Below are 16,222 nucleotides of genomic sequence, written 5' to 3'. Positions count from 1 at the left end.
TCAGAGAGTGATGTCCCCCCATATTTCAGCTTTATCAATGCCCATATTTAAAACCATTACCACCAGGACTCCTCAGCCTGATAGTCCTGAGCTCAAGTGATACTTTCCGGAAAAGACCAGGACTCATTTTACTGAAACATCTTTCACTGGATTTCATCAACTGACATTTTCATTTCAAGTGCACTGTTGTGGCAAGTTACCTTTAAAGCCTCGAATGAACAGCTGGAGATGAGGACTGACGGGGCACAACTCAAAGAAAAGCAATAATTTGGCAGGAAACAATTTTAAGAGTTATTTAATGCACCTCTTGCAGGTAAATCACAGCATTGTGGTCAAATTTAAGGCAACATAAAAGGCATGACATTTACTGTACCAACGAGCGGTAGATGATGAAACTATTCTCTGTACCATTTTAGGTGAGCACACTGGTAGAAATAGGATTCGTGATGGGTTTGGTCACAGCAGGGCTCTCATCTGGGATAGAAGTCTTTTATCAAACATGTTTTTCGCTCAAGTTGGCAGGAACTCCAAAAAGTGCACAGAAAGTTCTCCTGCAAGTTACCAGAATTGAATTTACCCACACAGGTCTATGTAGTTACATGATAAAGGCTGACATCATGTTTCAAAACTCCTCCGTTAGTGAATTATTGGTATCATGTGCCTTCAAGGAGTCACAATGAATATAAATGAGACCTCTAAGTGTTTGATTTACAGTAATAATACCCTCCAGTCAATAACCAGCATGCTACCACAAATGTATAGGAACCCTGAACTACACACACTGTAACACTGATAGGTCATTAATAATCAAACAGCAGGGCACAAGAATGTAGGAATGAACCACACTTCCTTCTGTATTGTCTATATTATGATGAGGACATATGCATATTTAATAAAATGTCCATTAAAAACCCAGAAGTGTTTGGATGCACTGATGATGTAAACTGGGGTCACAGTTCAGGAACCAGGAATGTGCGGTTTTTTTTATTTTTATTTTATTTTATTGTATTCTGTTTTTATTTTTTATTTTATTGTATTTCAAACTTCATCTTATTTCTTGCACTTCAAAAATTCTATGCATAATGTGCGCTGCTTTTCATTTTTATTTTATCTTATTTCTTGCACTTCAAAAATTCTATGCATAATCAAATATTTTAATGTGCGCTGTTTTTATATTTATTTTATTGTATTTCTAATCAAATCTTAATGTATTTTAATATTGTATTTTTTTCAATCAATGTGAAGCACTTTGGGCTACAATTTCTGTATGAAAGGTGCTATACAAATAAAGTTTATTATTATTATTATTATTATTATTATTATTATTAAACTTCATGGGGAAAAAATCAAGAGGTTTTGTTTACTATTTATTGTAATTGTGCTTCCGTTCGTCTTTCTTCGTTTTACAAATTAAATGATAAATGGCTTGATATATGCATGACAAGAACATCATCAAATTCAAATTATGTATCGTGTATAAATTGTGTCCGTCTCATTTTAAAGTCTTAAAATCGATACATAAAACACAAGACTGTTAGATCCCATATCCTGTTTTGCCGGTACTGTTGAGATTAAAGACACAGACCCTTCACTGCAATGGCACTTATGATTATTTTAGTCAGAATCTTCAGTTTTATTATTTCTTCTGTTCTTTCATTGCAGTTTGGGCTTGGAGGAAAAAGCACAAAGCTTTTCCTTTTGTGCATTGTACATTTATGGAGTGAATGTGCCTGACGACGATTATTGGACAAGATGGTGGTTTCTATTTGATAGCAATCTTCAAAATGCTTTGACGATGATGATTCAGAAAGTGGTGGCAATGCTCATTTGCCATCATATACAAATAATCAAAAGAACTACAACTGACAGCAATTAGCCAATGCTTAAATCATCAACTTGCAGTCTATAGGACATTACATAGGGCCAACGCTATGTTTATATAATTCATTGCAATGTTCCCAGTCTTTCCAGATGTCTTTGAAATAATATATTTTATTTTATATTCATGTAGTATGGGCTTCGCTTGAATGTGGATGTATTAAATAAATAACAGAAGATCAAGTACAGATCCATGGGGGACTCCATGAAATATAGAGTTCCCCATGTTAACTAAACACATCTTTCATCTTCTGGAAGGATTTATTACCCTGACCCCCTAAAGGGCGGTAAGGGGTATTGTTTTCGGTTCAGTTTGTTTCGTTGTTTGTTAACACATTAGCAGCACAACTATTGGTTGAATTCATACCAAACTGGGTTTATAGATTTCCAATGACCCAGAATAGATGTCATTACATTTTAGGAAAAGTAGGTCAAAGTTCAAATTGTTTATGAATTTTTAAAAATCTTCTTTTTTTCACCATTTACTACTAAAGGGTGAAATTTCTAATGTCTATAAAAACATCAATGTTGTTTCAATTTACTTCAAACTTGGCACATATATAGAGGTAATTGATATGCTGACATCAGCACACACATAGGCATGATGACATCAGCTGGATCGATGCCAAAATACGCTACAATATGTGTGAGGGACGGGGTTTGTTGTGCCTGGCACTACTTGTTGGGTCTGGTTTTAACATGGTGAGCTTTAAATAATATAAGAAATGAGTTTAATCTACAACTTCCATCAGCCACATAATTCACTTCACTGTACAGAGCACAAGTACTGTTGAGTATAAATCCAATCACAGGTGCCATCTGGACCCTCATCCCTTCAGGATAATCTATATTTAATGAATTCATTGGATTGTAAATACTTACATCACAAGCTTTAAATCAGAGTATGTGGAAAACCAATCATATTACCAACAGTTGGTAAAAATATACAGTATATTTCATATATGACACAGTTTTTCACATTTAAAAGTGAAGCTTAGTCACTCAATGCATTCTACACTACTTGAGTTTATTTAGTTATTTACTTATTTACTCACTTATTTTATTAAAACGTATACCACACACAAAATTAATGAGGTTTTTGCTGCTTTCTAAGTTTATAAACATGGTAAATTTATGAGAATCTGAACACAGCAGAACTCTGTAGATAATTGACTGGACTCTCGGGCCAAATCCTAATTGAAAGACATCATCCCTAAGCTCTTCTTGCTGTTTCAGCATCTGGTAACTATTACACTTCACAAGACCCATTAAATGTGTGTTGCTTTGGGAGCGCTAATTATGCTTACCTGAATTCAGCTTGGAACAAAAACCTGTCACTACTGCACACGGCACAATCATTTAGCTTAATTACTACTTTCTATATTGAGCAGCAAAAAAGCTATTACATACTAAATAAAATACTGTAATTTTAGTGTCATAATACAGCAATCTAGATTAAAAAGATAGACAAATTAAAAACATATTTAGAAAATGCTTGGTAGCACTTGTAGTTAAACTTAAGAATTTTACATGAGCAGAAGCTACATTTGATAAATGAGAAAACAATGTTTATTCTATTTTTTTTTTTTTTTTTAATCTTGCAGTTATATTACTTTGATTTGAATGTATCAATGAATAGCATTATCAATAAATATAAATAATAAATATAACAGAATACAAAGTAAAACACAAGAGAAGTCACTTAAAACGTCCAAATACAATTCTGGAAAAATAATTAAAAATGATACATTGGACAAAATCAATGCTTTGTTGTGACAAAGTGACAAAAGCATAACATTTACTGGTTAAATCTGAGTAAATTAAATCAAACATATGAAAAAATAAGCAAAAACCTGAAAATAGCCTTTTTGGACAAATAAATTCACACATTCTACTGGATCCATTCGGGGTGACCTATTCTATTTCAATCAGTTTTGTGAGTAAGCCAACATGTACACAGTCCGTTTGCTTAGCTTGTCAGTCTATAGTAATTATTCAGAATAAGCAAACAACAAAAACGGCAATAGTCACTACTTTCTCTTTCAGTTTAACCAAAGGGTTTGTTGTAATCTAAATAAATATCTTCACTCATTCACAGGATTTATTAGGCAAAGCAATTATGCCTTTTTATGCTTTTTATATTTTTGTATGTTTACATAGTAATTTGCATAATGATGATGTTTTCTTCCAATTAAATGCAATCCATAACTGTGTAACTTTGATGAACTTTCCCACAGGGTTTTGGTTTGGCAAGCGTGTAAAGACTAATCACTGGGGTTGAAATAATAGAAACAATACACAGTACCAGACATGCATCTTTATCTACTCACAAAAAAATCACTTCAAAGATATACATGTGAAAGTATGATGCCAAACTTAAAGCTGTGGGCTTCTGTAAAACACAACATATTTTTTATTTAACATCTGGTAGCTACAGAGCTAATGATGTTTTGGAATATCTTTCTAACTTTTTTCACCCTTCTTTCCATGAGACTGAACAGCGTTGGATGTTCATGAAGCTAATAGTGACCTAGACTTTGTGGTGATTGATTTAGCTGCACTATCCTGGAGTTGTTTCTTCTTCTCATTGTAAATTCGCTAGTAATTCAAGCCTCCCCTTCTTCTATTCCACTGCAATCTGCAGCAGGTCAACTGTACTGGGCACACAATCTGTGATCCTTTGACCACATAAAGCTCTAGTTACCGTTACTGCTCCTTAACCAGATTTTTTCACAGTCTTTTTTGTTCTGTTTTCAATTTCTTTGTTCACGAGCTGGGAGACCACCCTACACCCTCCTGTGTGTAAGCTGTATTTATATTTTGAAGACAGATCAGAGGGTATATGGAAGAAGTCACTTCACTTTCCAGTTTTCCATGCACATGTATTTCATTTTTACTGTTTTTTCTTGACCGGAGCAGTACTTGCATCCTTGTATGAGACCTTAGGACAAATAAACCCATTGCCCTGTTCATAACATGCTATTTGAGCATCCTGTGTATAACGACCCATAGTTACATCCCATTCTTTATCACTTCACCTTAAATCCTTACACTGACATTTGGTCAAGGCCAGAGTCGTGTTGTTATTATATGTTACGTCTTTCTTAGTAGGTGGGGTCAGGGGGAGAGTGGAATGACAAACCTGGGGACTCTCAAACAGTTACTTTGAAATGTGTTTCATTGCCATGTAATGTTTTTATTTTATCCATTACCATCATCTTTTTATATTTTCCCAGACAAGGTTATTTTGGTGCACAAACCTAACTCATTTTCACTTCTCTAAGGTGTCATGTTGACTTAGCTGATATTAACATTTCACATTACACACAGCTATTTTGTTAGAATGAATGTGAATAAATGTCACTTACCTTCTCTGCAAAAGATACATCAGATATATTTTCAGAGGCATAAGTTATCAATTTTTCAGACGGAGAAACAGAAATTAAAATAGATATTTCACACTTGCCTTTAGCCATGATTATAATCCTCATTTACCATTCATATAGGTCATATAGTACCTGTAGCGTTTCCTCATTCAAACACATTTGTTTTTGTATCCAAATCTTAACTCTGGCAATATCATGGCTTAAATCCTCTGGTAACTTGAACATTTTAATGCAATCTGCAGTATTCTGTGCTACTTCCTATGCTGTTTGTCGAGGTGCTAATCCATCCAATGCTGCAATGTGTTGTCACATCAGTGTGATGTCAGTATGGATAAACACACATATATGGTCACTGAGGGTTTAGGACCTTTAGAAAACAGTGCAAAGCAGTGCATTTCTTTGTTAAATACATAGAAGGCTTTTTATGCTTAAGTGCATGAAAGTTTTTTTTTTTACGTCTGTGCTTGAATGTTCATGAGATAAGAAGCTGCTGCAGGTCTACTCCAGAGTTTAAACTCTATTTTAATTTTACAAAACACTCAAGGTCTCTTTAAAGCACCAAGAGGAAGTTCCAATAAGACTGAAATAATCTAATGATTGGATGGATTTTTAAGAAATGTAAAAATAGATATACTTCCCAGATGAAACCAACTAATTACACGTGGCTGATGTTGAGTACTAATAACCAAAATAACACAATTAGGTTCAAAACATGTTTTTCAGGTGGTATTTTTCTATATCTTTTGTAGTATTGCAGTGTTTTTTGGAATATGGGAGAAGTTTTCTCTGTTTTTTTTCTTTTTATTAGTTTACCGGCTGACAGGCTGTAAGCCATTGTCGTCACGCGGCGTCCAGCGGCGTTGTCTGTCGTCCGTTACAAAAACTTCAATTGTCTTCTTCTCTGAAACTACAATTCCGATTGACTTCAAACTTGGTATACAGCTTCTTTATGATGATGTCAACAAAAGTTAGTGAAATTATTTGGATCCGGATCTGATTCTGGATTTGGTTCAACTTTAGTAAGTGGATTGATACAATAAATCAGTAAGTATCAATGATATCAAGTTGGAATTTGAATTTTTTACAGATCTGATTGGAATATGACCAAAACATGGGCTATTTCTGTAATATAATAAATACACATACCTGGGTGATAATAAATGGCATGTGGATACATTTCCCAAAGCTTTTAATTTAGCCAGTAAGCTACAGGGCCATTGGTCCTATTTTTTCTAAAACATGATCGTAAACCAAACCCAGTGTTTTGGTACCTAAACCTAACCGAACTATGACTGGAAATTTAAAAATACTGTCATAGTTTCTGTTGGGACACACACATATTTAGAGTCCAGCCATCCATGATGAATAGTCTTAAAGTCCTCAACAAATTTGTTACTTACATTTTATGACATTAGCAAATAATAATAAATGAAAACTGTCTTCATTGGCCCTGATAGCTAAAGACTTCCTTTATTTTACATCCTTTAATCAGTATACAAATATCTAATAAATGGTTTGTAACACCATATGCTGTTGCTTTAAACAGACATAAAACAATTTTAAGTTTTTAGTAATATATGCTTTAAAGTGTTACTATATCTCTCATTTCATTTGCCATTTCTTCACACCTTTAAATATATCGATATAAAAGTAATAACATCCCTTTACAGTACATTCAGCTTCTTCTCAAGGGCCCTTATTGCTAGAATATCCACTGGGCTAACTTTTCCCATGTGTAATATTGACATCATTAACCTATTATCATATAGTTTTTCCAACTGCTCTAAAAGAAAACTAGACCTTTATATTCAATCTACTTCTGGGCTTTAGAAAAACAAGCCTGTGATGGAACATTGTGGCCAATCACAGGTTCTTTCAGATATAGATATAAAAACGAGGGTTGTATTTTCTTGATTTCTGCCAACTTTAGTTTTACTAGGGCTTTGACCGTGTGTCACTTTTGTGTGAAATGGCATGATTTCAACATGGTGCCACTCTTATTTGATTAATGCCTGAAGAGCAGGAAAAAAAGTATATAAAACCATAATGATGGTAATTGCTTAATAACTGTAATTACAGGGATGTGTCATCAGCGATCTGTGTTTTTTCACTTTGAAATAAAGAGAAAGCACTTTGGCTATATAAAAAAAAAAAAACCTTCCAAGACAAACTTGCTTTTCATGTCACCTCCATCAGTTTGGCTTGCTCACATATTTTTGCCATAAACTTTAAAATGACATTACATAATACACCGGCTTTATATTAATGTTGTAGTATTTTTAATTGGCTTATATGATGTTGTGACACTTTTTCCAGCTAAAGGGACAGTATTTGTTTTTGTCTTTCTTTAGCTATTTTACAATGTCTTCTGACAACATAGAGCACTTAGCAGGTTCACATGATGTAATTAATAAGAAAAAAAACTCTGACGACTACCAGACTATCTTATCAGCAAATGATGATTGTGACAATACCAATCGTCTTTTTATTACCATGAGCCCGGTGCTTAGAGACTCATGCAAATCCTCACCTATAGATCTAATTAACAAGTCAGTGCGAGGGTGGAAGAAAGTGGAGAAATTAATAGAAAATACTGTGCCATCTTGCCTTAGAATGTAAATTTTTTTTAAAGTCACACAGACAGAAACTAATCTTGCAGTGCAGCTTAAACACATCTGGCTACAAGATGCACGCTAATCCCAAATGTCAATGGGACCAGAGGTATGAAAGGCACCTTATGTTACAACAGATGTGCAGTGTGCAGAGTCATAACTACAGCACGAGTATATTTAATGGAGCTTTAGGTGCAGAACAGTTGTAATTATGCAGATATACACTCCTGATCAAAATTTAAAGACTAGTTGAAAAATTGCAAGAATTTACAATTTGCACTGTTGGATCTTAAGAAGGTTCAAAGTAGAGTTTCAAAATGCAAAAAGATGAAATGGGAGACAAAAAAATATATATGTAATTTGAATAAGCAATTTATTGAAAACAACAAATAAACTAAAATAGGCTGTTCATCAGCCCATCAAAAGAACCTTAAGATCCAACAGTGCAAAATGTAAATTCATGCAATTTTTCAACTGTTCTTAAAATTTTGATCAGGAGTGTATGACTGATAACCAAGACTTATTATTCTGGCTAAATCATCAGCCTGTTTAGAGTTCTGGTGATGCTGATTTTACGTATAGTTAGAGCTGGACTTGAAATTTTTTTGGGTCGCAATGATGGTATTTGCCTGCCATGTCTTCAGATAAACCACCTTTCATTCTGCAACTGTTAAACCTCTACTTTTCCTTGCCACCTGCATGCAGTCTTCTGTATTATTTACTATGCACAGTGAATTTTAATGAGCAAATATAACAGGAGGTTGGACTTTTTTTTTTTTTGCTCAACCAAGTGTGAAAACAAGAAAAAAGGTAGAAAGGGGAAAAAGTATAAAGGAGAAAAGACGGAGCTAAACATAAATGAAGATGAATGATCGTATTTGTATTTTACACAGAGGTTTTAATAATGGTGATTAAGAACGGCTGTGCTACATGTTGCTATATGTATTCTATTCATGATGTCATCTCTGTTTATAATGAGAGTTAATCCACTCACATGTATACTATTGATTTAGCTGCAGTTACTACTGAATTAGGCTTAATATTTTGATATGCACACATTTCATGTAGAAACATGAATTGATTTAGTGATTACAAGTATTTTAGTTGGAGATTCTCACAATCAGTGGTGAAACTATCCTGAAACTGCGCTGAGATAAAAGAAGACAAGAGACAAAGTAAGAAACCAATGCTTAGCCTGAGGTACTCAGCAACTCTGTCTTGATTAATTTCCCCTTGTTCCCATAATCTGCTTTATACCATCATTTGCTGCTTTTCATGAGGCAGTGAAAGGAGCTATAACTTAAAGAGCAATAGAAATGAAGGCCTAGGTGGGCACATATCTCTTTTTCCCCTCAACCCAAATACATATTTATAATCATATATATTGAGAATAAGGGGAAACAAGTATGAAATGAAAATAATATACAGTACTGGATATTTCTTTTCATTCAAGCGACACAAACAACAGGTATCGGCATAGATTCCAATCTTAATGTCTGGAAATTGACCAAACGGTGTGTCTAACCTACATTAAAAACAGGATCTTTGTCGAAAGTCATGCATTTCTGCCATTTTTTGATCATCATATCTACCTTCACAGATATTCTAGGCAAGAACATGGTCCACAGTGGGCCACCCAATTCATTCTGAGCCTCTATGTTGGGATGTAATGCTCTGGTGACACAACACTGTCTTTCATTGTTCTGTGTTTTTGTTTGTTATTTGGTTTAATTATTGTTATTTGCTTACTTATTTACTGTCATCGGTCTTACCGTCATTGTATGTTTTTATATTAATATGGAAAATCCTTGTAAAAATATTGCCAAAAAAGTCATCCAAGTTATTCAATCAAACCAGGGTTATAGAGTTATATTACCTTATAATAAACCTCTTATAATGGCACAGCAGATTAGTTTTAGGCAAGTGAAAGCCCTAGTTTAAGGCTGGTAGTAAATCCTGATTATAAACATGAGTTGAAGAGTCAGAAGTAAAGAAATGCACACACATTTTCTACACACAGAAGAATATAGCACTATATTAGATTTTGTATGTATAAAAATGCACTGCTCTTTAATTAGTCTTTAACTGAAGGACAAACATACAGTAGTAAAGGCTCGACCACAGAAATGCAATTAAGTTCCTTCCTGGTGCAGAAAAAAAAAACATTATCACTACATCATTGTCACAGTCGTGAAGTAGTTTAATGTTTTAAAAAAGCCAAGTATTGTAGGTTGTATTTCTCAAGGGAAAAAGGCTCATGTGAGTCCAGATGTACTGATGGTTTCTACATATAATGCATTCATGTCCACATATATTAGTGTTTAGGTACTCACCATTGCGAGGGGGATGATAGCCTGAATGTCCTTCTGCACGACTGTCAGCTCAGTCACGACTTTCTCCGAGTCTGGAGGTGGGTTCTGGCCTTTGTAGTCAATATTCCAGTTGATCCTTCGTGTCACAGACAGACTGGTAAAGTTCTCCATCTCAAAATCCAGCTGCATGACCTCGACGTTGCCCAACACATCCCTAACAGATCATAAAAATCACACACAAAGGGCAGCCAAAATTAAAGACCAAATACCTTTTATAGCACTACATTCGTCAACCACACAACTGAACATAGAAAAGCATCTGTTTGTGGTAATGAACTTGTCTGGATAGTGTTTAATTATTCAGCACGCCATTTAGGGAACTGTTGACATGCTACTCTGTAGTTATTTTCAAAGATTTCCTGAAAAGAAGACATAATATCTTCATTAAAGCTCACATATGTGAAGTTTTGTCACCAAAAGCTTTGGTCGAAAAGAAAATTATCAGATTTTTCCTGTCTACAGCCACAGTTACAGTCTTTATCTAATGAAGGCGTGTCTTTTTGTGAAACATGACATAAACCCATGCAGAGGGGAGCACAAAATTATCTAATCAGATCTGATTACTTAAAAAAAAAAAAAAAAAAAAGACTCCAAGCCTTTATCTCATGTTATGAAACAACACAGCAAGATTTATTTTCCCACACTATTTAGGAGTGATCATATTATTAGGTATGGTTCAGTGAAGCAGTGCCTAGTAAGTTGTCCAGAACAGATTTCAGAGTAAAACCCAGTGTGTTATGGCTTCCAGTAGAATATAATCAATGTCATGCATCCAGCACAACAGGGCATCAGTCATGGGTGAAAAGGAGGCTTCATAACAATTCATTCAGTCAACGTGAGTCTATGAAACATCTTCAGCCTGATTGGAGGATGACAGACTTCCTGACAGATACAAGGCTGTTAACATGACTAGAGCATCTTAAAGGTCACAGCTGTTTACAAACTGAAGCTTCTCAACTGCACAGCTGACTCATCTTTACTTCACATTATCACACGATGCTTGACTCTTTAAAATAGGATGCAACTATCCAGGATGATATTCAGGTTTTGATGTCAATCCTCAAAAAGGTGTGAATTCAGACAATACAAATTTTTATGACTTTTTAAGACCAGTAGAAAACGCCCCAAAGCTCCATTAACACAAAATTACCAGCTAAAAAACATTAGCACTATGTAGATAAAAGTCGATGTTGGCCATGGTGGCTGAAAATCCACATGTGCAGTCTACCTTGGGTCAGTCATCCTTTTTCTGTTGTAATATTATATCATTTTTAGACAACTGGACTTCCTGAATCTGGGTAATGCCACATGAATAGACTAAGCCATCCTGTCTCTTCATGTCACTTTCACCAAATAGAAGTTATATCCACATCCCTGAACACAAGGCAGGGGTCTTTTTGCTGTATTCTTGGTGGAAATTTTCAAGCCTTGAGCTTCTATTCATGCAAATATGCTGCATATTTTCCCCAGAGAAATACATTCATTGCTTTTTTTTATTGCAAAAGAAAAAAAAATGTTATGGAACCAAAGGTGCAAAATGAAATTACCCCTGAAAAGCCTGATCCATTAAATGATTGACAGAAAATTCCAGTTCTTTGAAACTGGAGTCTTTCTTGGTCCTTCTAAAGAACCAAAAAATTACCAACCCAATTACCAAACCAAATACAGAGTTAAATACATGAATTGTCAATCTTAACTGGTGCCTTATTGAAGAAAGAAGTTTACAGTACAGAACATATCGGCTCCACTGTCGACTGTTTGAACCCTGAAATGAGCTTTTATGTCACTGTGACGTCATACAACAGCCAGATACTGTATCTTTGGAAATTCATTAATGTGATAAATGAAGCTAGAGTGTGTTCTATACAATGAGAACCTTGGGCATTTCTCCAGAGGATAAAGGGAACTCAGTGAGTGCAGGTGCATGGCTCAGTGAACTGAAAGTCTTACAAGCTTTACAGTATACTGCTTCTTTAATGTAATGTCTGCACTCTGTGGATGATGACAAATCAAATCCATTACAGCAACTCAAGGAACGCATAACACACAACAGCTTTTGTAGTCAAGGGTCACCAACAAAGTATTGTAGAGCTAAAGTGCCACCTAGTCAGATGCATAAACGCATAACAACACACCATCGCAATGCTGCTGCAGAGACACCATCAACAAAACAAAGAGGCAGATGTGTTATGACCATACTTCATGTACATCATGTAGCTCTGTTAATAGCTAGATAGTTTAATCAAGGTTTAAAAAAAAAATAATACAGCCCTCTTTAGTATCTGAAACATATGGCAAGGTCAGAAGATTAATTCAGGCATGAATATGGGAAAAATATTCTAATATTTATGATTATAAGACAGGATTATATATAAAGTTTACACTCCCAATATGCTGTTTAAACCTCTTTTGGTTTTGGTCTTAAACTGAACCCCCTTAATTCCAATCCTGAAGCCATTGATTTTTCAAATGCAATGGATGAAAAAAGAATTTGAGGAGATATGTGGAAACATCCTGTAGACGCAACCGGCAAAACAACATGGTTTTAAGATAATACGAATTTGTCTGACAGCAACGATTTTATACTTTTTTTCACACACATGCATGAGGCTGCTGAGAGAAATTAACACGGATTCAGAGGGAATTAAGTACTGATGAGAAGTGACAGTTTAGCAATGGAATACTAGCTCGCTCTGATAGCGTTATCATATACTGTGAATTAATCAGGGATTGTCTCTGAATGAAAACAATGTGAAAGTCTCGTCAATAAACAATCACTGCTCTTGCATCTCGCCAGCCTTCTTTCTCCTTTTGTCTTAAGCCCTGGGTGTGAGGTATGTGCAAGGAGACTGCAAATTTTTCTGCTTTCAAGTAACCGTAATTGCAGTGGGTGCTGATTTCTGATTGGTTTTAGGTAGGTAAATTGATTGTGAAGGCTTTGTGTGCAATGTTTGAATATTCTCCCTTTTGACTTGAACTGTGGTTTTAAGTTTACCATCATAAAAGTGCAAGTGGCCATGGTAACAGTCCTTCTGTTGTAAAAATCCTGCCTGTTTGGCTTGTAATCCTCAGGTTCAACAAGCCTAACATGAAAACCTCTCACAGGTGGCGAAGGAGCAAATTAAATCTGTCCCAGCTTCTGACAAAAATAATCCCGCCCACATATCACCTTTTGCTATATGTGAACCTCTTTTTTGTCTGTCCTTCACAAAAGCATCACATCCCACCATTCAGTCGGAGTGCTCTTTTAATGAACGCTGGAGAAAGCCATCTGTACCAGCCTCCACCCACAAAAGGTTCCTCTCAGGAACATCGTGATGGGATCTCAGCCTATTTGTCTCGACATCACTCACTGAAAACAAATACCCCCTTCTGTCTGTGACACACTAAAGCTGTCATCAATATGGCCTGCTGGGGGAGTACATGTAGAGCCATTCAATACATTCAATGCAATATTGACTGTCACAGCACTGGAGGGAGGAAAACATCATGTTCATAATGCACTGATTTGAATTAGAGAGCGTGGTTTGTCTGAGAAAAGAGCAAAAATGGAAAAATGTCAGTAAAAGCAGCCAAACAGCAGAATATGTCACACAGCGAGCCATACCTTATTTTTAGAGCTGATTCAGAAAGACGGATTTTAGGATATATATGATCAGTGAGTTTCTGTACATGCTGTTTGCTACAGAACTCAGTTATAAGAGTGTTTTCGTCATGTGTGCTGTTCTGAATCGCAGTGCTAGTCTTATATTAGTCATTAGATCTCTGTCCATCACCTGAATCAAAATGAACACTGAACATTGATCAGATCAGATGAAACCTCAGCTACTATAACTGTCAGCTGTCACCTGATTAATTGGGATCAAATTGATGACAGCGAGGTTACTTTCTTCATTTCAAGACGTATCTTCATACTGACCATGGTAGATTGTATCTGTATATGTAAACGCTGTTCAGGCCTCGTGTCTGCCACTTATGACTATCAGTATAGACTTTACAGGTGGGAGAGGGGGGACAGGACATTCCCATTTTAGGAAAAGTCTGATCTGTCCTCTCTCACTCTGTAAACTCAGTATTGTATTTTCAGTAATAATTAATTTCCCAGTGAAAGGATATCATTTCTTGCACTGTGGTTTTCTGGAAGCTGCACATGTGAACCCACTTGACCCACAGATTCTTCATTTTAATATCACTTTTCTACATATTCAGAAATTAAACCTTCATTTGTTATACATGTCACAATTTCTACCCCTCACTATGATAAGAATCATTCATTAATTGTCACCAGTTTTCAGTGTCTCTGTCCTCTCTCCACTAATCCACACTGGTCGACACAGATGGTCGCCTACCCAGAGCCCAGTTCTGTCAGAGGTTTTTCCTTCTGTACAAAGTTTATTTTTCTCCCTGCTGTCGCTGTGAGCTTGCCTTTGGAGCATTCATTGGGTTTCCTCTCTGTATAGAATTTTAAGGCATTGACCTGAATTTGCAAAGTGCCTTCAAAGAATCATCGATTATGGTGTTTTATAACTTTAATTGAACTGAATTGAATTTAACTGAACTGAATCATTTTTTAAAAATTTTATTTAACCTTTATTTAACCAGGAAAAAGATCCCACTGAGACTAAGAACCTCTTTTCCAAGGGAGTCCTGGCCAAGAGACAGCATGAAACACAACACATAGTTACAACATTACATTACATAACTTTGGATTAAAGGTGGGGTAGGAGATCTTGGAAAAACGGTTCGAGCAAGCTACATTTCGAAAATACACAATTCAAAAGTCCAAACCGCTTTCTTCAGACTTCCCCCAGAAGCCACGCCTCCAGAGTACTGGAATGTGCAATGCTTGTTCCCAAGGGTTCATAAGTGTTGCGCAGCATAAATTGCCCCCCCCCCCCCCCCCAGTCCGTGGAACCATGCATGCCCCATTCATTCTCCTCCAACACCCCTCTGCTCTTACAATTCAGCCCCCCCCGCAGATCTGTGCGTACCTCTGAATTCAGGTCTGTATATCAGTTTAGATTAGAAACTGGACTTTTCACTTGTTGTTATGATACATGTTCTAAATAATCTCGGGATAGTAAGAACAGCTGATTGCAGTAAGACTGATGTCAGGCTAACAGTCCACTAAAGTTTGCTTTTGTAGCGCATTGAAATTTAAAAGCAAAAACTATTTACACAGTAATAGGATTTGGTTAATTATAAGTGTAATTATAAATAAATTTCATTGTAGAGGTTAAAGCATTATTCATATATATACATATATATATATACAGGGTGGGGAAGCAAAATTTACAATGAACATTTAGTTGTTTTTTCTCAGCAGGCACTACGTCAATTGTTTTCAAACCAAACATATACTGATGTCATAATCATACCTAACACTATTATCCATACCTTTTCAGAAACTTTCGCCCATATGAGTAATCAGGAAAGCAAACGTCAAAGAGTGTGTGATTTGCTGAATGCACTCGTCACACCAAAGGAGATTTCAAAAATAGCTGGAGTGTCCATAAAGACTGTTTATAATGTAAAGAAGAGAATGACTATGAGCAAAACTATTACAAGAAAGTCTGGAAGATACTATTAAAGAAGAATGGGAGAAGTCGTCACCCGAATATTTGAGGAACACTTGCACAAGTTTCAGGAAGCGTGTGAAGGCAGTTATTGAGAAAGAAGGAGGACACATAGAATAAAAACATTTTCTATTATGTCAATTTTCTTGTGGCAAATAAATTCTCATGACTTTCAATAAACTAATTGATCATACACTGTCTTTCAATCCCTGCCTCAAAATATTGCAAATTTGGCTTCCCCACCCTGTATATATACACAATTAAGTAATTCTTTTTTTTTTCATTCTAAAACTGTACCTATGTAATAACATGGTCATGTTCCTTTAAGAGCGAGACACAAAAGGACTCATGGGTAGTAGAGTCAGTGAAACGAACTGAGGACAGAAATAAAAGTTGCC

General features: G+C 35.6%; 1 protein-coding gene across 2 annotated transcripts in view; it reads right to left on the bottom strand.

Moving 5' to 3' along the window:
• The window catches only part of tmem132e (transmembrane protein 132E), a 735,885-nt gene that overhangs the window by 98,887 nt on the left and 620,776 nt on the right, over positions 1 to 16,222 (bottom strand). For both annotated transcript variants that reach the window (XM_030154381.1, XM_030154380.1), the window contains exon 4: positions 10,210 to 10,402. In XM_030154381.1, coding sequence (XP_030010241.1) covers positions 10,210 to 10,402 — 193 coding nt within the window. The remainder of the gene's footprint in view (positions 1 to 10,209; positions 10,403 to 16,222) is intronic.

The sequence above is a fragment of the Sphaeramia orbicularis genome, chromosome 14 (assembly GCF_902148855.1).
Source record: "Sphaeramia orbicularis chromosome 14, fSphaOr1.1, whole genome shotgun sequence".
Classification (NCBI taxonomy): domain Eukaryota; kingdom Metazoa; phylum Chordata; class Actinopteri; order Kurtiformes; family Apogonidae; genus Sphaeramia; species Sphaeramia orbicularis.
This window is presented reverse-complemented; position numbering and strand designations above follow the sequence as displayed.